Source organism: Myotis yumanensis, unplaced genomic scaffold (genome assembly GCF_028538775.1).
Source record: "Myotis yumanensis isolate MYYU_CA2020_CCGP unplaced genomic scaffold, mMyoYum1.0.hap1 SCAF_19, whole genome shotgun sequence".
Taxonomy (NCBI): domain Eukaryota; kingdom Metazoa; phylum Chordata; class Mammalia; order Chiroptera; family Vespertilionidae; genus Myotis; species Myotis yumanensis.
Window position 1 is genome coordinate 5,638,145 of NW_027223770.1, and position 25,383 is coordinate 5,663,527.

Here is a 25,383-nt window from a genome sequence, read left to right on the forward strand (position 1 = left end):
GCAGAACACGTGGAGCAGAGGATGTTTAAAGATATACCTGAAGAAAACTTTTTTGTCAGTAAATGTTTGGATCTTTATTTGATTTGGTTTGATTTAGTTTGATTTAGTCTTTATTTTTTTTTTTTTAATATATTTTATTGATTTTTTTACAGAGAGAAAGGGAGAGGGATAGAGAGTTAGAAACATCAATGAGAGAGAAACATTGATCAGCTGCCTCCTGCACACTCCCTACTGGGGATGTGCCCGCAACCAAGGTACATGCCCTTGACCAGAATCGAACCTGGGACCCTTGAGTCCGCAAGCCGACGCTCTATCCACTGAGCCAAACCGGTCAGGGCATGATTTAGTCTTTATTTGATATGGGGAGCCAAATCAAATGAGCCTCACCACTTATTCAACAAATATCTACTAACTAGAGGCCCGATGCATGAAATTCGAGCAAGAGAAGGCCTTTCTTCTCCTGGCTGTGAGCACCGGCTTCCCTCCAGCACCAGGGACCCGGGCTTCCCTCGCAGCCCTGGCTTCATCAGGAAGGTCATCCGGTCTAATTAGCATATTACGATTTTATTATTATAGATTGTCTGCTGTGTGCCAAGCACTGTTTTAAGCACTAAAAATAATATGAATGTACACAAGAAAATGATAGCTCCTGAACTCATGGAACCTATATTCTAATGAAGGAGTATAAAAACAAATAAATATGTGATGGTATAATGTCAGGTGGTGATAAATTATTTATAGAAAAATAAAGCAGACACAGGGACAAAGAATGGCAGGAGCTGCTGTTATGTAAGAATTAGAAAACAAAATACACCCAATAGTAGTGTGGGGAGGGAAGGAGGATTGAGGCAGATTCTGACAAGAATATTCTATACTCTAGCAATGCTTTTATTTTATTATAAAGTTTCAGGTTTGCCCCTAAGTTATAGCTTCAAATTTACTAAAAAACTATTTCTTCTTGTATAATTGAAGCACAGGAGTAGCAAGATAATTTCCTCTCTCCCTTTCGTTCTCATCTTGAAATGTGCAGACTATACTTACTTCCGGGGATCTTCAGAAAGGACTCTTTGCACAGGAAGAGATATTTTATAAAAGCAGGAGCAAAAGCCAGTTTCCCTGACAGCAAAGTCAGGGTGAAGAACCACAGGAAATGTAGATTTTTTTTTCCTCACAATAGTCCTGTTCCTTCGTTATATCTTGTTAAACTTACAAAGAAGTAAAATCCATTCCATCATCTAAGGCCTACCACATTTCTCCCATTTTCCCATTATCTTTAAATTATAATTTCACATAAGTGAATTTTCCACATAACTGAACCTTTTCCTTTAAAAAACAAAACTTCTTCCTCCCACTTTTGATCATTGTCTGTGTTAAAATATAAGATGTGCCTCTCTACCTTCTAAAGCAGCGGTCTCCAACCTTTCGGACCTCAGGGACCACCAGTGGTCCGCGGACCACCGGTTGGCAACCACTGTTCTAAAGAATGTATAATGAACATAATTTCACTTCTTGCTGGCTCAAAAACAGTAGTATTTTGCAAATTCTTGGAGTATAAAACAACTATATGAGGGCATTGTGCCTTTTCAAATAGCCCAGAAACCTTTGTTCATTTTCATTTGGTTGGTGGTAGGTATGTTAATCATGGAATTTCTCTCTTTCTCTACTGTCAAGCTGTCAGAGAACAGCAAATAACCTTACCTCTTAAAGTTCTCAATCCTCTTTCTCCCACTTTTATTCTCTCTTTCTAATCTGCTATAGGCTGAGAAAGCAGGAAACTGAAATATGTATTAGAGATGACTGACAATATTGAAAGTGAGGGCCACTTATGCCCAGAAAAGTTTATGGACTTTGGGGCAGATATTTTCACTCCTTGGAGGCCCTTCTACCTTTTTCCTGGTTGTACAACTCTTCAAAGGGGAGATGAAGTTGCCAGAATTCTGACCTCTGAATAAATTGAGCAGCTATCACATTTTCAGTCATACACTATATATGACCACAGAAATAGAAAACAAAATATACACAACAGTAGTGTAAGGTGGGGAGTAGGATTGAGGCAGATTATAACGAGAATAGTCTGTACTCTGCATTGCTTTTGCTTTGCCATATAGCTTCAGATTTAAAAGTTATAAGCCACTCAGCTACTATTTAAAATTATAGTCATTGTTATACTTGTAAGATGAGGTAAACATCAAGAGTTCTCAAGTAAACTCTAGGACAAAGTCCACAAAATGGGACTTGAAGAAGAGAAAAGCATTATATTTATCTTTTTTAAGATTAATGCAATATGAGGGACTACATGGAATGAAAATCATATCTTGTTATTTCTGCAAAATCCATAGAACTGTTTTATGTCCATTTATTACTATATCTATATCTTGCACCTAAAAATATGTTTCTCATTATTATTTTTTGCTATTTTCTCCTCCCTCAATTAGCATGACTTTGTCCGACGAGACCGGCCACTACGTGTCCTAATTGACCTCATACAGAGGACAAAAGATGCTGTTCGTGAACTAGATAACCTACAATACCGCAAAATGAAAAAAATCCTTTTCCAAGAGACACGAAATGGACCTTTGCATGAATCACAGGAGGATGAAGAAGTAGGTTCAATTTATTTTAGCAGGCACTTATAGAGTGCCTGCTATGTGAAAAAGTTCTAGACTGGGCACTATAAAGGGGATAAAAAAGGTAAGGGATGCTCTCTGTCTTAAGAGACACAGAGTTGCAAAAAAAAGACATTCATGAAAAAACTCTTACATAAGACAAAATTTGAAAAATGCTTTAGAGGTATATCACCATGTAGGGATCCATAGTGGGAAGATAAGTCTGCTGGTAGGGATTGGTGAAGGTTGTATGGAGGACATGATGTGGGTGATTTTTGACAGAGGGCATAGGGCATTTTAGACTCAGGAAAGTGCTTTCCTTTAGAAAGATTATCCTACCAACAGAATGTAAGATGGATTTCATTGAGTGACTAGTTCATGCACGAAGTAAAAAGGGCAGTGTCAAAGGAATGGGGAACAAGAAACACTTTTGAGAAACACTGTAGAGGTAGATTTGATAATGCTAGGACCTTAATGAGTATGTCAATACCCAGAACAGAAGGAACCAAGGAGAAAGAGTAGGTTTAAAATTATTTCAGTTAGGTGCCTATGGAGTTTAAGGGCCTAGCATCGTATGCCACTGGCATAGTATACAGGTGGAGTTTTCAAAGGAGAGAGAACTTCCTGGTTTCCCATTCAAATAACTTGAGAAGGATTGGATGGGACAAGGGTAATGACAATTGAGACACCTGAACAGTGTCTAGCAATTGGTTGGGATATACAAATCCAGAACATAGGAAAGAAGTCTGATAAGGGGTAGTTGATTGGGGATCAAGAGCTCTAAAATTATCATTAATCAAGGAGTTGATTGTAGAAGGAGAATTCCATGTAAGAAAAAGAAGACCTAGGAGGTAAAGGCCTCGCAGATGTTAAGAGAGTACACAGTTTCAAGGAGGGAACAGCCAGTGCCATCAGAGGCTGCCGAGAGGTCAAGTTATACCAGAAAAAAAATGTTAATGTTTTACAAGTAGGGCATTCTGGATGACGTTCATAAAAGCAGTTTTACGAGAATAGTTAGGATAAATAGAAAAATTACTATTTAGAATAAATGGGAAGTGAGAAAATAGAGACAGCAGAAGTTGGATGTTTTAAGATTTATAAATTTGGCTGAGAAGGAAAAGTGACAAAGGGCAGTATGTAGAGAGGTACATGAATATAGGGCAGGGATTTTCAGATTTATATGCAGAGGGGAAGGAGCCAAGCCAGAGGCATCAAAGACAGAGGAAAGAGATATAGTTATAGAAGTGGGATCTCAGGAAGTGCTTAGGATGGGAGCAAGAGTATTTGAGCACGGATTAGCCTATCTAAAACTAGATCAAGAGGAGGAAAGGAATGATGAATCTTACTTTAGCTTTCTGATATAAAATAAAACAAAATTATTACATTGATAATTATAAAGTAAAATTCAGAAAGCTGAATTGGATTATAAACTCTCGTGATTACATATATACAAATGATTCTCCTTAAATGGGAAAATAAATCTATTTAAAAATATAATGTATTATATAACATTTTCAATTACCCCATTACCTACCTATGCCAGTGACTTCCTACATGACCAAGTAACAATTCTTTAAAGTTATATATGTACATATGCTTCTTCAAAAATAATGTTTATTTGGAACTAAGTTGCTTTAATTATACTATTTAATCTTATATCAAAAGTTATCCCATTGTGATGGATAAATTATATGTTCTGATTATTTTACCACTTCTCAAATAATAGTCTTTAGACTAGTAGTGATGAATACCAGTATTATTTAACAGATATATTTAATAAGATTACAGAAGTAAGCATGATAGAATTGCTTAAGGGAGGCAGAATTTAATTACCTATCCAGGACAGTAGAATTAATAATATCCCTGCTTAGCTATGAAGTTACTCAATAATGACTTGCAAAGGAGTATATTGCTTGTCAAATCTCTGAAAACTCTTTTTATTCTATTTTAGTTTCAAGTGACCACTGCCATATTTGCAAATATCCTTGAGGTCACCTGTCGCCTGCAGTCTTTCTCTAGCACCTTGACGTTCCTGGAGGTCTCTTACAAACCTGGCCTGATTCTGCTTATTAAATAGCAATACAATAATATGATAGTTGCATATGACAGGGGAAAGCCCTGGGATAGCAGCATTTGGAGCCTTATGACTCATGTCCAGAATGGCCCCTGGGGAAGGCATAGAGTGAATTTGAGATGTCTGAAAATGGTGGGGGAGTAGTGGAGCCACTACATAAAAAGTTTATCTTTGCAGATTTGGCAGAAAAGCAACCTGGCACTGCAAAATTGAGTGTGCTTAATAGCTTAGTCAATGGATTGGCGCTTTATCTCCAGTCATTTTTTTTTAACCCGAGTGCCCCGTTTTTATAGGACAGCGAACATGGAATCAGCCTGAGCAGGGAAATGGACAGCCTGGGGAGCAACCATTCTATCCCAAGCATGTCTGTGAGCACAGGCAGCCAGAGCAGCAGTGTGAATAGCATGCAGGAGGTCATGGATGAGAGCAGCTCTGAACTTGTCATGATGCATGATGACGAAAGCACAGTAAATTCCAGTTCCTCTGTTGTACACAAGAAGGTAGGTTTCACAGTCCCCTTCAGAGCTCTAGGCTTTGTCCATCATCGTGAAGCCACCTCAGGTCACTTAGCATCCAGATATTTAAGTTACCTTTTACAACAGAAGCACGGGACTAAACCTAGCACTGGATACGTTCTCTTATAGTAAAAAGGTAATGAAGGACTGTGTAAGCTACATCTGTGCCTATTTCTTTATCTTCCTCTCCTTGTTACTCTGAAGTCTACCACCATCAATAAGGAAAAATTTAAAAATCCACAAATCTCCAAGTCAAAGAAACCAGTAAGTCCCTCTCTAAACCAATAACCTTAATACTGCACACCTTGAGAGTTTCCTGTGTAAAACCTTTGGGTGTGCCCTTTTAGAAGAATGCCTTTGCAGAGTTTGCTTCTTAATGGATATTCCCAACATACTGCGTGTTTTAGAAACACTTTCTGCTCTTTTCTGTTGTTCCTTGTATTTATTGTTTCTAATTCTTCTAAGACTGATTCTCTGTCACCTTAAATACTATATTCTCATTTTTGAAAGAATGATTCTGTTTTTTATTTTTACTTTACTTTTCCAGCTAAAGATCCTCATTTCATACAAGCCTATCATGGTTCATAAGTTGAAATACTTTATGAAAAAAAAATTAAGCTTCTTTCAAAGCAATTTCTGTAAAATGAGTATTTCACAGAATTATCAATAATTTTTTTTTGGAAGAATTCCCAGAAGTGTTTTGAGTGACCTTAGGGAATAAGTTCACAGAATGGAATTACAGAGGAAAAAATCCCTTATAATTTTGTTCTTATTAGGTATATATATTTTAATCCTCACCCGAGGATATTTTTCCATTGATTATCAGAGAGAATGGAAGAGAGAGGGAAAGACAGAGAGAAGCATCAATGTGAGAGAAACACATCGATTGGTTGCCTCCTGCACGAGCCCCAACCAGGGCCCCGGCTACGGAGGAGCCTGCAACTGAGGTATGTGCCCTGGCCCAGAATCGATCCCGGGACCCTTCGGTCCACAGGCCAATGCTCCATCCACTGAGCCAAACTGGCTAAGGCCTTATTAGGTATATTTGAGGTGTATATGTACTTGTTTTAATAAATAGCAACAAGCACATTCTAATTCTAGTGAGAGCGTATTAAAGAATTTTTTTTTACTTAGACTTCTATTTGTTGTGCATTATTCTTGGGAAGAAACGAAAATTAAACAGGTAAGGATGAAGGGCAGGAGAAAATATATTGGTCCCTGGCTGTGAATAATGGAGGGATACATATTTATTTTCTGAATTGATTAACTTATTCATTTATTAAAATAATACTGGTGGGGACCTCTATTATGTGCCAGGAACTATGGTAGGCCCTGTGGATACAGAGGAAATAAAACAGACATAGTGTTTTCATAGAGCTTATTATCTGTAAGGGAGATTAAGCAAATAATCATACTAATAACTATATCATGTAATTATGAAACTTGCTCTGGGTAAAAGGAGGATTTAATCTAGCAGGAAGTAGTGGAAAGCCTATCTAATAAAGTGACATTTAAGCTAAAACTTTAAAGACAAGTGGAAGTTAGGTAACTTGGGGTGAGCAATGGGGGTGAGTCAGAAAGCAACATGTGCAAAGTACTAGAGACAAAAACAACTTTATATGTTCAAGGAAGAGGGGAAAGGTCAGAGGGGTTAGAGCTTCGTGAGCTACGTGGAGAGTCAATTAAGACCAGACAGACAGCAAGGACCCAGGTAATCAGAAAGCCATGGAAAAGCATATATCAGACAGATGTAGAAACGTGCTAAGAGTTCAGCATTGCCAGCTGGCCTTTGAATACAGGCAAGTGAGCATATATTTGAAGGGTAGAAAAGAAGGTTTTGTGAGGCTCTCTTTTTGGAAGGAGCTTGCATGGATGCTGACATCTGGCTCTTTCTATTTCCTCTGAGGCTCCATGGGTATAGATAGAAAAAGAAGAGACATTCTGTTGGATTTTTTTCCTCCAGGACCTCTTAAATGGGAACCCAAAATTAGAAGAAAGATGCTACTGGTATAATCAATAAGAAAGAAGACCCTTGCCCTGACCGGTTTGGCTCGGTGGATAGAGCATAGGCCTGTGGACTGAAGGGTCCCAGGTTCGATTCCGGTCAAGGGCATGTACCTTGGTTGCAGGCACATCCCCAGTAGGGGGCGTGCAGGAGGCAGCTGATCGATGTTTCTCTCTCATGGATGTTTCTAACTCTCCATCCCTGTCTCTCTCATCGATGTTTCTACCTCTCCATCCCTGTCTCTCTCATCGATGTTTCTAACTCTCCATTCCTCTCCCTTCCTCTCTGTAAAAAATTAATAATTTTTTTTTTTTTAAAAGAAAAAGAAAGAAGACCCTGGTCTCAAATTCATTGAGGGTTTTCCTTTTAATTTTGGCATGCTGGTATAGAGCTTTCTTGTGATGATGTGGGTCCTTTAATACTTTTTCCTCCCTGGTGCAATCACTTAAGAAGAATAAATGTTAATTTATATTTTGAAGTAAAAGGTAGTTGTATTTGGTCCACACACACACACAAATGTTTGTCAGGTAGAATTAAGTTATGTAATTTATTTCTTTTTTTCTTATGAGATAGAGGAAATGTGATAGAAGAAAATTGAAAAACCTTTTCAAATAAAACTTTGAATGAGTTAACTCATTCTACTCTGGGTACATACCCAAAAGAATTGAAAGCAGGATCTCAAAGAAATGCCTGTACACCCCTATTCATAATAGCATTATTCACATTAGCTAAAACATGGAAGCAACCCAAGTGTCCATCAGTGGATGAATGGATAAGCAAAATGTGGTACATACATACAATGAAATATTCTTCAGCTTTAAAAAAAGAAATGAAATATTTTATAGATATTATTGATTTCTGAATGGAAGGGAGAGGGGGAGAGAGACAGAAACATCAACGATTAGAGAGAATCATTGATCAGCTGCCTCCTGCATGCCCCACAATGAGGATTGAGCCCACAACCCAGGCATGTGCCCTTGACTGGAATCAAACCCAGGACCCTCAGTCCACAGGCCAATGCTCTATCCATCGAGCCAAACCAGCTAGGACAGAAAGGAAATCTTGACATGTGCTACAACATGGATGAACCATGGAGACATTATGCTAAGTGAAATATGTTACTCACAAAGACAAATATTGTATGATTGCACTTACATACTTAGGGTAGTCAAAATCATAGAGACAGAAAGTAGAATGGTGGTTGCCAGGGGCTCGGGAGAGGAGAGAAATGGGGAGTTATTGTTTAATGGGTATAGAGTTTCAGTACAGTATATACTGAACTGTATACTTAAAAATTATTAACATGGTAAGTTTAATATGTATTTTACCACAATAAAAAGAGGAAAATACATATAAGCAGACTATAAAATACAACATATTATATATGAAACCTTAATGTTAAATATGGTATGCCTGTGCTTAAAAATATTTCATCTTTAAACACAATAGAAACAAAAAAATATTTAGTTTATATTTGTTGGTTCATTTGAATTCCTAAAAGTTTTTCACTTAAGAACATAAATGAAATAGGATCCGAAACTCTCAGTGAAAAAATTTATATAATGGACTACAGGAATGAGGAAACTAGTTTATAATTCTATCTGCCACTGTTAATTTTTCTTTACTTTGGATAAGTCACAAACCTCTTTGGGCCTCAGTTACTCCATCTGTAAAATAAGGAGTTGTTCTGTATGATTTCAAAGATCCCTTCCAGCTCTAAAATTTTGTGCTTCAATTCCTATAATATTTAAAGAAGCAAATCTCTAATGTGACCCTCATGCTATTTTGTAGAGGTACCTCGGGAGCAAGCCTTATCCACACCTCACCCAGGACAAGTTCTGCTTCATCTCTTACATAATATATTTGGACTCCACTTAAGATTTCACTTGCAAAAGGGTTGGGTTTTTTGTTTTATTCTGTTTTGTTTTGTTTTCGAAAAGCCACTCCTGTGATCAGTCCCTTTTTCTCCATGTAGATGGGATGATAAGTACAATATATTACATGTAAGTAACATTGATGTCACAGGTTGGATTCTCCAGGAAGTAGAGCTGAGATGATTTATCACAACAGGTTTTTAAAATTTATTAGGCATTTCTTTTGGGATGAATACCTCTGGAAGGGAAGAGAAGGAAGCAACATTTATCAGAAGGCAAAGTTGAACTGAGATGTAGGCCCAATGGCAGCCTCAATCAATTTCCCAGGGAGCTCTGGAGTTAAAATGGTTCTTTAGAATTGGGCCAGAATGGCCAGGCCTTGATGCCCCAACCGAGATCAGTCAATGAAATGAGCAGCCTGGAGAGAGTATGAACTTTGGCAAGGCTGCCCTCTACAGCCAAAGCAGTTCCTCAAAGAGTTGACAGCCAAAGACCACTGCCAGCAGTATGTCCTTCCTTAAAGGAGGTGGTGTACTTCTGAGACTATCATCATTTGTGACCACAAAGATTATTTAGAAAGAAAGCAATCGATATTGTTATGCAAAAGATTTACCAGTTTTGTATGAGTCCAGGTCCAGAATCTTAGTAAAGCCTATATATCACTAAATTATATTATAAACAATGTTCTATCCATTATCTTATTATCCCATTTTATTTTCATTTTAAAAAAATATATTTTTATTGATTTCAGAGAGGAAGAGAGAAGGAGAGAGAGATAGAAACATCAATTATGAGAGAATAATTGATAGCTAAACATTATGCTATTTTGGTTCACTAAGTATAATGGATTAAAAGGGTTAAATAATCTTAAGAATTATCTTTATGGTTTGAGAGACTTAAGTGAATAGAGTTTCTCCAATAATAATACTCAATAAGAACATACTTAATAAATATGAACATCCAAGAATAAGGGTGGGGAATTTTTTGCTCCCCTAGATGGTTGCAATCAAGCAAACATACCCCAAATTAGTCAAGTCATAGATATGAAATAGATTATCATTTTAAATAGGGAGTAACTTTTTTTTTTTATTATTACTTTCAGAGAGGAAGGGAGAGGAAAAGAGAGAGATACATCAATGATGAGAGAGAATCATTGATTGGCTGCCTCCTGCATGCCCCCTGCTGGGAATCGAGCCCACAACCCAGGCATGTGCCCTGACCAGGAATCGAACCGTGACCTCCTGGTTCATAGGTCAGTACTCAACCACTGAGCTACACCAGCCAAGCTAGGAAGTAAACTTTTAAAGGCCACATATACCTAGTAAGAGTGTGACTTGCAATTAACTGCTCTGTAAAGATGCCCTGATTTTAGCAGGACAGTTCTATCTCAGATTAAGCCCCAAAAATGTAGAGTGGGACATTAAATTTCCTCTGACATCAGAATCTCAGGTTACTTCTTCCTCTCCAGTCTTTGCCTCTACTCTGGTCTTTCCCAGGCTCTGAAAGGATCATAATCGAATCTTCCTTTTGAGCAAGAATGATTTGATAAATCTAAAAGTATATTCTGACAAAATTAACTTCAGGCACTTACTTATTTTCCCCTGGCTAGTGTTGCCACGCTGCTTTTTCCAATAACAAGAATATCACCATTTCTCCCAACTGGCAGGACCTCTCTCATCACCTACCGCCCAGCAGTGCCTGTCACATAGTAAGCACTCAATAAATGTTTTGTGAACTTTTATAGGACACAACTCTGCACCCTAATTCTTGATTATTCACAAGCGGTTACAATGCAAAGTTTTAATCCAGATTAGTTTTTGGCTATCACCTAACCTGCTTCTGAGCCTCCACTCTACTCCTTCAAATCATTGTGTATATAGCAGTAGCAAACAGATTTTAATAGCATCCTAAGCAGCAAAGTCTAAGCCACTATTTTAAGTGGGAATAGAGAGAGCAACAAAGTCTGTTTTCTTAATTTGTCAACTAAAAGGTATACTTTATTTTGTTAAAGTCTAAAATTAGTTATCTTTGCCTGCTGCTGCCTTCTATTCATATAGCTCATTACATTTTCATATATTAAAAGTTTTTCTGCATTTATTCATTATTTTAGATATCCCTAAAGAACTCAAGTCATCATAGCCCCCTTTCAGCGATTATTTCTAAAAATCATTCTATCCTAACTCCTAAAGCTTTACTTGGCCCTTCTTATTAGTCATTTTTTTCCCCTTCTTTAAAAAAAGAACAGCTCTGACCAATTTCATGGAAGAAAAAAAAAAAAAGAAATGTCCTTGAGGGAATAGGATGTTCTAGTTTAATTTTCCCTTGCTTCAGTGGCCTTTCCTATTATTTTTGCTGAAGAGCAGGGCAGGTTCTTTGACTCTTCAACTCACATTTGGCAAAGTAAAAGTAAATTAACATATGAAGGTAATTTTTCTTAAACCGATCACTCTGCAAACCCCCTCTCTATAGTAACATCTGTATCCTCAGCGTTCTGCTAGTCATTTTTCTTCCTAATGGCTATCCTTCCAGCTTAAGGTATCCTTTCCCATCTTCCCCCCTTCCTCTATCCCCAGGTTTTGACAGTTATACCTGCTTAGGCAGTAATTTAATAATTTTGAAATGAACAAAACAAAAGAGAGATGGTGGGTTTGCTGATCCTTTCTCCACAGCATGAAAAGTGTTGGAATCTATAGAAAGGTTTCTTGTCACCAGATAAAAGCCATTTTTAGGTTCCCCTCTTCCCCCCATGTAAAAGTGTGTGTGTGTGTGTGTGTGTGTGTGTGTCACTATTTTACAACTTTCTTAGAGTATAGAGTGACAGGTTTCTGTGAAATACAGATTTGAATTTTGTTAAATAATATGAGGGAAAATGCCATTTTTCTAACATCTCAGACCTATATTCTAGACCTTATTTATCCAGCAAACATTTACTGAATGCCTAGTTATCAACCAATATGCTAGGTGCTAGAGTGACGGAGATTTTTCAAACCACGTTTACTCTGCCTTCAAAACTCCCACAATTTCTTGCATAGACAGATAAGTAAATGTGTTGAGTAGTGTGATAAAGGCATATCCAAAACTTAGAGTTGATAGGAGTGATTTCTAGAATTAATTTTGAGTTAAGCTCTAAACAAGGGGCTACACCTTAAATCTTCAATTTAGAAGCATAACTATTCAGACACTTAGGGAAAACTTCTAACTAAACGTAAAGCCCCTTGTCCAGGGTATAATCGTAAAAAGTGCGTGCCTCATGTTTCACATAGTTCACCATGTTGTATAAAAGTTCAATTCTTTTGACTAAAGATTTGGAACAGATATTACACCAGCTTGTTTTTTAATCTGAAGAAGTTTTATTACTTATGATGAAAGAATGTTATAAATTCACCAAGTTAACATAGATTTACTTAAAACTGGTCCTAGATCATATTGGTATTTCAAAAAGCTAGTTTGTTTGTTCCCAGATGATAATGTTTTAAAGATAAATTATAACCAAGATATATATTTTGTATTTTTTAAGCAATATTTTTTAATTGTTTTTGAAAACAATTAAAATCACCCAAGGATATGTTTTTTTAAATATATTTTATTGATTTTTTTACAGAGAGGAAGGGAAAGGGATAGAGAGCCAGAAACATCGATGAGAGAGAAACATCGATCAGCTGCCTCCTACACACTCCCTATTGGGTATGTGCCCGCAACCAAGGTACATGCCCTTGACTGGAATCGAACCTGGGACCCTTGAGTCTGCAGGCCAACGCTCTATCCACTGAGCCAAACCAGTCAGGACAAGGATATGTTTTTTTTAATTATTATTATTATTTTAGAGAGAGAGAAGCATTGATCGGTTTCCTCCCATACACGCCCTTACCGCGAAACCCTCAATCTAGGTATGTGCCCTGACGGGAATCGAACCCGCAACCTTTCAGTGTATGGGACAACACTCCAACCAACTGAGCCACACTGGCCAGGACTATTTTGTCTTGATAAAGTAGAACATCATAATTGTTCTTCATATTCTAAAATCATTCTTCAACATCAAAGAAAATGGCCCTCCCATCATTTGTAAATAATCTTCATAGGTGCCTAACTGCATAAAATAGCAAACTGACCTTTTCCACTATTAGCCTTAAAATGTGTTTAATTCAGAAACTGGGAGCCAAGTACAGTCATTTACAAAGGGACTGCTTGCTACTTAAAGGGACAATAACCAACAGACAGTATATCCTGGTGAAGTTGATAGTTTAATTTGCTCATACTTGCTTCTCAAGTCACATTTCCCCATTTTAATGGATTCATTATTTAAGTTGTCTTCAGAGTTTTGAACTTGTTTTATGCAAAGGAATTGACTATTTTAAAATTCACTTTCCTATGTACTTGAAATAAATACCTACTCATTTGTCCCATTTTGGGTTCTCTTGCATACCTTAATGTTGGTGATCTGTTATGAAACTGCTATGGAAAATTAAAAACTCTTTTTTAAAAGAAAAAATAAGGTAGTAAGTAAAGAAACAGCATTATATTTAAAGTATATTAAAATTTTATACCTATTCTTCAGACTAACTTCTAAAATAGCATTATTTTAAAAATAGACCTTACTGGGTTATTTAATTAGCTATGTGTCAACCAAAATCACTATGATTTTAAGTTTTAATTTGTCCAGTGTATTCCAAGATCCTTAAGTTTAAAAACTTAGCTAATAGAATGTGACTTTTAACTTAATAAGCAGGATCCTAATTCAAACGTGTTCATTTTTATGAGAGAAATTAAAGTAATAATATTAAAATTATACATATTTGCACATAAATTTGTTTTGTTTTATTGTGTTATGTGAGGAGTGTGGATTCTAGTGTCACTGGTTATCATTGTAAATCAAGTCATAACAATTTGAAACAATGGCTGCCACATCATTTGAGATCTCAGTCGATGCACTTAACGTTACCTAACTAATCCTCACCAAAAACTGAGTCCTCAGGCCTCTACCTAGTCTATCTCTTCTGGTTGCTGGCATTTAAAAGCTTCTTGCTTTTCTGGTACTGCAATATTAAGAAAGATCAATTTTGGAGGTAAATGTAATTTGTTAATGAATATTCAGCAACATGAATGGTGGCTTTCTCTCTAGAACCTAAATTTAGTGCATAAATTTCAGTCCCACACCTAATCTTTCTTTTCCCTGTGAAATAAGAGTTTAGATTTCCCAGAAAATAACATTGAAAAAATTTAACTGACCTATTTATTTTACAAAATTGAAAAATATGGGTTAAATGCATTTTTAATCTTCAGCACTAACAGCATTTTTTGCAGTGATGGAAATGATATCTGCACCATTCAATATGGTAGCCATAATTAGTGTCTCCCTGAAACATAGCTGGTGTGACTTAAGAACTGAATTTTTACATTTTAACTTAATTTAAATATCTATGTGGCTAGTGGCTATCTTATGGCACAGTAGTATAGTAGAACATCCCTTAAATTTGATATATGTGCCCTCAATGGCATTTAGGGTCCCTTAATTAATTTTTTTAAAAATAGATCACAATACAGTAAATTGAAAAAAAATCTCTAAATATAGATATAATGGGAGCTACCATCCCAACATTCTGAAGCATTCTAAATTTATAAAAGGATAAAGAAAAGCAGCCCAATGATAAATTTAATCTTGGCTCTTGGCTTTTACATAAAAACGTAGATGTAAAATTTAATGTCCCTCAAGGAATATATGTGTTTTGACTTATCAACATTTTAGAGTATATAATAAAAATTTATATTTTCTAAACCTTTAATTTTGTTTGCTAATGAAGGAAAGGGCAATTATTAAAAAAAATTCAAGTAGTCATGGGCAAAATGCAAAACTGAATTTTCACAAATGGTTTCTCCTAAACCCCTAGGGAAATAAGAGAATTAATTTCTCCTTCACTATCCTGAACATGTACTATTTAAAAATCCCCCATGGTTGTACATGTTTTTGAGCTATTAATTATTATAGTCTCTTCTTTTCTGCAGGGTCAGACCTACTTACTGACTGACCACTCCATCTTTTATGGAGAGACACATCACCCTTTGAAAGCATTTTCCCCTTTAAAAGTCATCTCAGTTGCATTTAAGAAACATCCATTGCTGTCCTCCCAGGGAGTGTTCTTTTTCACTGGGTGTTACAATAAGACTAATCACCTTTGCCTATCAAGAAGCATGGGCTTGATTAAATCAGTCAAGGGCATTAAATTCCAGCTTCTCTCACACTGGTGAGCATACCGAGACTGAGTTGAGGAAGAATTTGTGAAACTATCATTTGGTTAAAATTGTATGCCTGTCTCTTTAAATCTAAAAAAAAAAAAATCCTTTCAGAAGCTGTAGAGAGAAGGTGCTAGAACTGTGTACGATCATGACTGGAAAGCAGGATCCCTCAGTGACTGCCGAATCTTCTCAGCACAAGATAGAGAGGCAGTTCAGCACAAGCCTACACTGGTTCTAGGCAGAACGATGATCCTACCGAACAGAGCGCAAATAAAATTAAATTGAGAAAGCAGATCTTTCAAGGGAATGAGGCGGAGGCTCGCTTTTATGTTAAAAGCAACCAGCATCCTCCTTGCTAGACATGGACATGACATTTTTAAAGGAATTATTTGGTTACAGCGTTTTAAACAAACTGTTCTAAGGAGTCTGTACATTGCATTGTTTTTTCTATTCTTTTTTTCTTTTGCATATATGTGATTCTGGAGGTAAAGAAAAAGCCTGCCAGGGATTCAGAAGGCATCCCACTAGCGATCAGCTGACATTCCTAACTGAAGGCTGCAATGTGTTGCTTATTCATTTTGTACCGTGGGAGCTGCGGGGACTAGCAGAGAGCTAAACTATGCATTTCAAACAGCAGTGCTTGTGCAGAAAGAGGGGTGAGAGAGAGGCAGCCGGCGAGGAAAGAGCACAGCTGGACTTTCTCCTTGTTTTTATCCATTTCTGCAGGATCATGTATTCATAAGGGATGAGGCGGGCCACGGCGATCCCAGGCCTGAGCCACGGCCTACCCAGTCAGTTCAGAGCCAGGCCCTCCACTACCGGAACAGAGAGCGCTTTGCCACGATCAAATCAGCATCTTTGGTAAGCAAACACCCCTCTACTCACCTTCCCTTCCTTCCCCTCCTCCCCATCTGGCAGCCTCTCGCCCTCCCTGAGCCTCTCTCGGCTTCATGGATGGGAGGAAAGGAGTCAAGAATGTTTTCTCCCTCCTAATAATTTTATTCATTTTAGAAAAAATCTGTTGGCATAGCAACCTGATCTCAGATATTTTAGCATTGTCTACGGCATGGGGGGTGGGGGGGAACCTTTGTGTGTGTGTGTGTGTGTGTGTGTATTTATATATGTTGTATGTGCAAAATAAAAGGCCTTTAAGATGAAATTGCTATTATATCTAATTTTAAAAAAACTGTTTGTCTTTTCAGTAAAATAATAATGCTAAAAAATATTTTAGAGGGATTTGATGTATGTGTATGCAGGGCACTAAGCTTCTTTTTATATAGATTCATGTATATCTATAATGTATACACAGATATCAAAAGGTAAAACACAATTTTTTTAAATATATGGTTGCCAGCTACTGTGTATAATTGTAGAAAATAAGATAACTTGCTTCCTAGGGATGGATTGCTGGTTCGTTCTGGTTCATTCATTTATTTATTGCAACAATGGTAGTGGCTGCACTTCCCCATTTAACCCCTGAAGAATTTCCCGGCACCAATAAAGCAAGATGGGCTTTGTAGGAGAGGATAGGGATGGTTGTGGAAGAAAAAATACTGTAGGATCCTTCAGCATTTTTACTATTGCAAATGTGATTGCTGGATGCCCTTGTAGTAGCAAAAGGGGTGTGTGCTGGAAGAGTTAGTTTTCATGCCTCCTCCCCTTGGTCCCCAGCGCGTGCGCGTGCGCGCTCACACACACACACACACACACACACACACACACTCACACTCACACACACTCTCTCATATCGTTTCATCCTTGGCACTCTAAACTCTCTTTAATCTTTTGCTTCTGAATCTCATTTCTTGGACAAAAAATTATTGAAATATTAGTTGTTTTGCCTAAATTGATGTTAGAGATTACATGTGCAGGAAGAGTTAGTGTACACTGCCTGGCTATTACATTTAGAACCTATGATGACATCATCCAAGGCCGACCCAGAAATGATTATTTTTCTTGTCCTATTTTTTAAACCTGATTTGCCTTTTATTTCTCAAGTCTTTAAGAGGCTTCGATTATCTTTGGAATTAATAATGGATTATAATCTTTAAAAACCCAAATATAAGGAAAATGGGAGTTAAAGCATCCACATATTGCTATGCCTGCTGCTATTTAAAAGCAAGCAATTTAATGTAGACTCCTTATAAATAATCCTGTTTATAAGTTTCTTTGTATAGAAGTTCTTTGTAATCTCTTTAATGAACAATTTTTCATTTTAAATGAATGCTATACTGTGTAATGGAGATCTTAAAATGTCCACTATGTATTTGCTAGTGATTGTTAAGCACCTTAAAAACATGCTTCTGAGTCTAAATAAAGCATGAAATATTAAATAATAAATATCTTCATGCCATGATATCTGACAAAAGAAGAAATATGGTATTTATGGAATGCTACTACTTACCACTGACTCTTGTGAGCCTTGTAACCTTTATTCAGACCTGTTCATGTTGAAATGAGAGGAAAAAGATGAACAACCACTGAGAATCAGAGCACCATAAGCAGGTTTTGAATGTGAAGCAGACATTATACCAAGTGGATTTCCCCTCTCGAGGGCAGGTTCTCTGCTCTTCTCTTCTCACTTGCCACACCCTCATTCCCACATCATATATTCATGACCTCTCCTACCTCCTAGTAAGTAAGATACTACTGCCATGCCAGAATGATCTTACGCTTGCATTTGTGAGCTCACCCGGCGCTGCTCTGTGTACATCAGCCATCACAGCCTCCCTCTCTGTGGAAAATGAAAGCTGCTTCCCTACTAGGCCACCTCAGGGCTGTGGGCAATGTCCTCAGGAACCCCTCTGACTTCTACAGGCTTCATAGTGCCCCTCCTGAGAACAGCTGGGATCCGTCTCTCTGGTGGACTTTTGATTTGCTAAAAGGCCCCTGCCCCTATATTAAGTTAAAAAGAGTAGCTAATAGGCTGTTGCTGTAGCCACAAAGTAAGTTGGGTTTTTTGTTTTGCTTTGTTTTGTTTTGTGGAAAACCCTCTTCAAATGTAATGTTTTGGGAATCACGGTGGGATTGATGGGAGTTTATCAGAGTTTAGTGGTATTTGTATCTAGTGGTTTTAGAGAGAGAGAAAAAATAATGGAAGGGAAAGTGGTATGATATTGTATGATTCCACATCCCGTTTTGGACAGTCTAACTATTGGCATGGATATTTCAATGTATATTACCAAGTACTTCAGTTCTACTACCAATTATATTATTTTAAAGGCTATTGTCAATCAGAATACATAAATTAGGACACAGGAATATCAAAAAGAATACTCTAATTTTTAAAAATATATTATGAATCTTATCCATTTTTCATGGATCCCAACCCAAATGAAAAAGGACTAAAATTACTTAAATGACATAAAAGTAAGAGTAAAATCATGGGGAAATGAAGGTCTAGTATAACAAACAAATCATTGTTGAACCCTCTCTTCATTTCTTATAATTGGTAACAATAGTATATTGATTGATTTTGGTTTTACTCTTTCTTTACAGTCTTCTAGTAGAAGTGGTAATAAGCCACAGAGTGATCCAAAAGTGAGCAGCAAAAGAGAGAAATTTAGAAATGAGCTTTTCAATTACTAGATAAATAAGTGATGTGTAAATGTTTTAAACAGACTTGCAAATTGAAAAAATAAATTATGGTTCCTCAAATTTGTTTCATCAGCCTATCTCTTCTACATACCTAAAAGAATCCTAGCTCTGTGGTTTTCCCCTGAGCATTTCTTTCTACATTGTGCTTTTGAATGGGGTCATTGACAGGTATATAAAGCCTATGGACTATAGGCTTATACTGCTGGATGTTTTTTTTATTAATTTGGCACCTTAAAACTGAGATTTTTATTTTATTACGCACCCTGCACAATTGCATTTCTAACGAAGGAAAAACAAGGACTGCGAACCTTGAGACCAGAGGAAACCTTAAGAAAACTTCAGAACTATATATTTAATAATAATCACTTCAGGGAAAGATTATTGACCTTATTTTTAAAAATTAGGAAAAGTAAGGGCATTTCATGGAATCTTTTAAATTTTATCCTTTTTTCTTCTTCTGTAAGAAAGTTCCTATCTGGCTGATTCGTTATCTGGAAAAGGGAATAGTTTATATAGTTCTTCAAAATTACTGACTTGTTGGGCCTTTGACACCTGCCCTGGGTCATTGGCTGTTCCCATAGTAGATGTTAATATAAAGAGCACCAAGACCGTAGCTATCAGACAATTCAGCTTTTGGTCTCATGAAGGAATTCTCACTGGAATGCTATCACACAGGTGAATTTATATTAGAATACACATTAGGGAGAAGGACCTACAACTCTTAGTTTCTAAACTCCAGGAAAGCATGTAAGAGAAAGTAGTTATTGTTCTATCTAAGCAAATATAGATTATTTGACATTGGTTTTACAGATTCAGTAGAAAAACTCATATACAAATGGAGTCTTCATTTGGATTTTTAAAAATGCAACCTGATTATTCAGCTAATTGTGAAATTGGGTACCTGAATGAGTTTGATAGACAAGCATAAAAGTATTAGAGCCTCAGCAATAAATGCTACAGTTTCACCTCTCCTGAACCCCACTCTACTGTTTCTAAATGCTTGAAAAGGTGTTCTCTTCCTGGATAGTGTATCAGAGGATGCTTAGCAAAATATTGCATATCTCCCCTTTCCTTTTTGTTGGCTTCTTAATCTCACTAAGATCATTACTGATACCATTTTTCTTGTATTGTCCAATCTGTATGCCTATGCCTCATGACCCAAGACTTTCAATAAATGAATATTGAATGAATGAATGGACAAATGAATGAATGAAGTCTCTTTCAGCCCTGCTTCCACATCAGAATTTGGATTTATAAGTGTGCATTTCAAAGTTCTTCTTGTCAGTTTTTCTGCATAAGTCAGAATTGCCTGTTACTTTTCCCATGAACATAAAATGTTTTTCCCCTAGGTATTCTAAAGAGTGGGATGTCAACATTCTAATGCCAAAATGTACTCACTATATTCTTTTTAAGAATTGGCTATAAATTTCATTTGTTCTAAGTTCTGATGGTAGCCAGTTTTATTATAAGCATTGTTTTGATTCTTACATATAATTAATCCTATAAGTTGGCTTTGATCTCTTAAGAGGGCAACATTATCAGCCACCATGCTCCTCTTTTGTGTTCAGTAAGTTGCTTATTAGCCTTCTAGTGCAATGTCCTGTGCTTGGTAGGCATATAGTACACTTTGGGTGATGCGGTGTGTTGTAAGTCCATGTTTTGCTGTAATTAAACCAGGTATAATGGAATGGCTATAAAAACTTTCTGAAAAATGTTGTCTTCCTTTATGGGTTTTTGTTTGTTTGTTTTGTTTTTGTTTTTTTCATATTATTCCAGGTATATGGATAGTTAACAGTTCAGAAATTATATATCCTTATAATCCACAACCTGGATACAAGTACAGTTTTATTGTTCAACTTGCCTTTTCTCTTTGACCCACTTCTGACCTATGTCCCCATGACCAGAAATGCATAGTGGAGGGAAAAAGAGACAGATTACTCAGAGGCTGGCAGGAGAAGGAAGGGAACCAGCATCTACTGAACATTTCCTAAGTGTCAGACACCTTGCTAGACACAAGTGTTATCTTATCAGTGATCTCATCGTAGGGGTGGTTCCTCTTTACATATGAAAACTGACTTAAGTAATTTGCCCAAGCTCAGTTACATAGTAAGGGATGGAATGAGATTTGCCTCCAAGCAATCTACTGGGTGTGCAAGATGAAACTGCTCACTTTTAGTTGATCACATATTTGAGTTCAGGATTGTGAAAACTACAGTCCCTACATTTCTTTCTTTTTCTTTTTTTATTTTGTTTTATTGCTTAAAGTATTACAAAGAGTATTACATGTGTCTCCTTTCCCCACCCCCTTGTCAGTCCCTCGGCCTCCCCTACCCCCCAGTGTCTTGTGTCCATTGGTTATGCTTATATGCATGCATACAAGTCCTTCGGTTGATCTCTTATCCACCCCCCCCACCCCCCCCAACCCTCCCCGGCCTTCCCGCTGTAGTTTGACAGTCTGTTCGATGCTGCTCTGCCTCTGTATCTATTTTTGTTCATCAGTTTATAATGGTCTTTATTATCCATAAATGAGTGAGACAGTCCCTACATTTCTATAACCTTCTCTCATTTTCAGACTTATTCAATTTGTTACTTGGATTTACCACTCTCTTCAGCTTTGATTGTTTGGGGTGTTGATTTCCTTCATTACCTCAAAACTGAAAGTTTCATTCATTTCTTCTTTGGTGATATGAATTTCCTCAGGCAATTTCAGAGCCATAGGATCTTAGTTCAAATTCCAGGCTTTATAAAAATTAAGGAGGTAAATTACATGAGAAACACATCTTAAAGCATAAAGTATAATAAAAATTATGAGCTTTTTAAATTTTATTGACAAAATAGTTTATTCATAAAACTTGAGGTTTAAACTTAAAATGCACAGGCATTGGGGGGCGGGGGCAGGCTGGGAGAGGACAATGTGGGTAAAGGGGGCATATGTAATGCTTTCAACAATAAAGAATTAAATTTAAAAAATAAAGTGGTAAAAAATGTACAGGCATACATAACTCTAGGTAACATTTTAAAAAATAAATTTTATGTTAGACTTTACAAATGAAACATCTGGTTATACTTTTATTTACAGTCATCTATCTAGCTTAAACATGGAAATGTAATACTATCTGTGTCTAAAAAGACAATGACTTTGTAACTCAGAAAGTTAGTTGTATAAATGGAAGGTGATGGTAGGAATTTAAGAAGGAGATTTTTCAAATTATGGGAAGCATTTAAAAGCAAAGTGTCTCTCCTGGAATTTAATGCTATACAATGCTAGCATGTTGAGCTTTGTAATTTGTTTCTACCACATAATTGTATGATCTGGTTTGCAGTAGGACCACCCTTTTCACAGGGACTCACCCACCAATTAGGATAGAAAAATATTCTTGACACAAGTCATTTCTGTTTTATCTTTAGGCCATCTGGTTTAGGGAAATGGCCATATTTTATTTTATTGACCACAAACCAGTCTAACATTCTGCTGGCAAGTTTCAATAGCTTTAGAGTGTGCCATGCCTCTCCTTTGGAAATCTGATTACAGAAGGAATACTAAAATAAGAAAAAAAAAAAAGTACACAGATAAATCATCTCTGAAACTCATTACCCTTAAACAGACATTTTATTGCCATATTTGTCTGAAAAACAAGTGAGTTCAGAAAGGACTAAATGGTATCCTTTCTGTTGATTGGAATTGTTTTTAATCCCTACAGTTGAACTTCAGGAAGGCACAAACATGAAGTGAAATATATACATATATTTCAAACTATTTCTTTTTTTTTAATCATTTTTTTTTATTGCTAAAAGTATTACAAAGGGTATTACATATGTGTCCTTTCTCCCCTCCCCCCCGCCGCCCTTGACAATCCCCTGGCCTCCCTTACCCCCCAGTGTCTTATGTCCATTAGTTATGCTTATATGCATGCATACAAGTCCTTCGGTTGATCTCAGTCAAACTATTTCTTTATCATGAAATAAGTCCATTAGAAAATACATAATTGTGATAACAAAAAAGATTATTAATAATCTTTAGAGTGTTAGGTGCCTCTTTGGTGATGATATTCCTTTTTTGGTCTTGAAATATTGTCTGCTCTTATTCCTCATACTTTAGAGAGGATTGTCCTTTAGAAAAAAGAAATGAATATGAAACCGAGCGTTAGTTTCAGCTGGAAAGGTTTCAAAGTTCGGCTAATGTTTAATGTGTACTTTGATAATACTATCCAGTTACAGAACTGCACTCTTGATAGTGAGGACTCAGTCTAATATGCAGGGACACCTTCTAAAAAGAGTAGAGAAACAGACGGTTCTTTGTACAAAATACGCTTTGACCCATAAACTGAAAATAGTAGACAAAAGTACTAGCAGCATGAAAATTTCCAGTAAAACTTGTTTGAGGTTTAGATTGAGGAGAAGTAGCTAATAGTACATAGGAATGACTAAATTGCTTAGTGAAAAACAAAACTAAAGTTATAATTTTTTTCTAAAATAAATACAAGAGAAGGAAGTGACAGAGAATCTGACAGGAAAATAATGAGGGGTGATAAATTGAAGGAAGAACTGAAAAATCAGAATAGGTTAAATAGAAACGAGATATCAAAAGTCACATTTGCAATGTTCAGTTTGTTGACCATTCACTTGTGAATGGGTTAAGGAAAAACGAATGAGAATAGTGGCCATCCAAAAATCACAGAAATGTCATTTTTCTCTTTAGGACAGCAAGTAGATGTATTGTAATTTGTTAGCATCTCTTCTGAAGATTTAAGGGAGAGAGTTCTTTCTCTTTCTCTTGATTCATATTAAGAATAGGAAATCAGTCTTGTTCTAACTATTTTTTAAAGGATATTCAAGATTCCTATGACTGTTCGAGACATAATCCTTAACAAACAACCCAGCAGTATGATATGGTGCAGTGGTTCTCAGTCAGAGGGATTGAGATGCCCCCACCCCCACCCCCACCCCTACTCTGGCCAGGAGACATTTGGCAATGTCTGGAGACATTCTTTAATTGTCTTGACTTGGGAGGTGCTGCTGGACTCCAGTGGGTAAGTCAGAGATGCTGCCAAACATCCTACAATGCACAGGACAGCCCCCACAACAAAGAACTATCCAGGTCCATATTAGTAGTGCCAAGGTTGAGAAGCCGGGTGTAGTGGAAATAGCATTACTCTGGAATCAGACAGAAATGGGTCTGAATCCCAGCCCCACTCCTTATTAGCTACGTGACCTTGAGCATATACAGAGGCGGGCAAAAGTAGGTTTACAGTTGTTTGTATAGAAAAAGACATGCAGGTTATGATTATTACAACAACTTTATTAATGCAAAAGGATGTTACTCACAACTGTAAACCTGCTTTTGCTCACCTCTTGTATATAATGATATATTAAAAACATGTAAATCTATTTTGGCCAAATGAATAAATAAATTCCCCACAAGTCTCAATTTTTTTCGTCTATAAACTCGGGGTGGTAACATTAGTCAACCTCATAGATGAATAAAATGAATGAGTGAGTGAGATGGTTTTAAGGATTAGAGATAAAGTATATAAAGAGCATCCAGCAAAGTGCCTGGTACAGGTAAGTGTTCAGGAAATGGTACGTAAATAAAACTATGCCAGAGGGTTCTTCTCCTTTGCCTGAAAGTTTGCCTTTCGTGAACCTGGTTACCTGAGTTCTGTTTCCCAACCCAAATCAGGTTACACGGCAGATCCATGAGCATGAGCAGGAGAACGAGTTGCGGGAACAGATGTCAGGATATAAGCGGATGCGGCGCCAGCACCAGAAGCAGCTGATCGCCCTGGAGAACAAGCTGAAGGCTGAGATGGACGAGCACCGCCTCAAGCTACAGAAGGAGGTGGAGACGCATGCCAACAACTCGTCCATCGAGCTGGAGAAGCTGGCCAAGAAGCAAGTGGCTATCATAGAAAAGGAGGTCAGTATGTGTACGCATGCTTTCGTGCCATGGTCTTGCCAAGCCTGTTCCAACCAGCTAGCAGGAGACGAGAGGGGTGTGATTTTTGGTGATAAAGGAACAGTATTGCTTTGGTGAGGGAGTAGGGATGGTTTTATGGGGCTACTTAAAATTATCTTAAAAGTTAATATAGTAGCCCTAACTGGTTTGGCTCAGTGGATAGAGCATTGGCCTGCGGACTCAAGGGTTCCAGGTTCGATTCCAGTCAAGGGCATGTACCTTGGTTGCGGGCACATCCCCAGTAGGGAGTGTGTAGGAGGCAGCTGATCGATGTTTCTCTCTCATTGATGTTTCTAACTCTCCATCCCTGTCTCTCTCATTGATGTTTCTAACTCTCTATCCCTCTCCCTTCCTCTCTGTAAAAAATCAATAAAAAATATTTTTTAAAAAGTTAATATAGTAACTTAAGGTACGTACCACATTCTTGTCTATTCAAATGTATTCTGAGCATCAATCCTTTGCTGTTGGCCTGGGTAAAATTAAAACACACACACACACACACACACACACAAAAGATGCTTCTAA

General features: G+C 37.1%; 1 protein-coding gene across 3 annotated transcripts in view; it reads left to right on the forward strand.

The window, feature by feature from the left end:
* The window catches only part of TAOK3 (TAO kinase 3), a 155,796-nt gene that overhangs the window by 106,161 nt on the left and 24,252 nt on the right, over nucleotides 1–25,383 (forward strand). For 2 of the 3 annotated variants that reach the window (XM_070400093.1, XM_070400094.1), the window contains exons 12-15: nucleotides 2,436–2,603; nucleotides 4,974–5,180; nucleotides 16,032–16,166; nucleotides 24,583–24,819. In XM_070400093.1, coding sequence (XP_070256194.1) covers nucleotides 2,436–2,603; nucleotides 4,974–5,180; nucleotides 16,032–16,166; nucleotides 24,583–24,819 — 747 coding nt within the window. The remainder of the gene's footprint in view (nucleotides 1–2,435; nucleotides 2,604–4,973; nucleotides 5,181–16,031; nucleotides 16,167–24,582; nucleotides 24,820–25,383) is intronic. The other variant, XM_070400095.1, reaches the window with a different exon arrangement.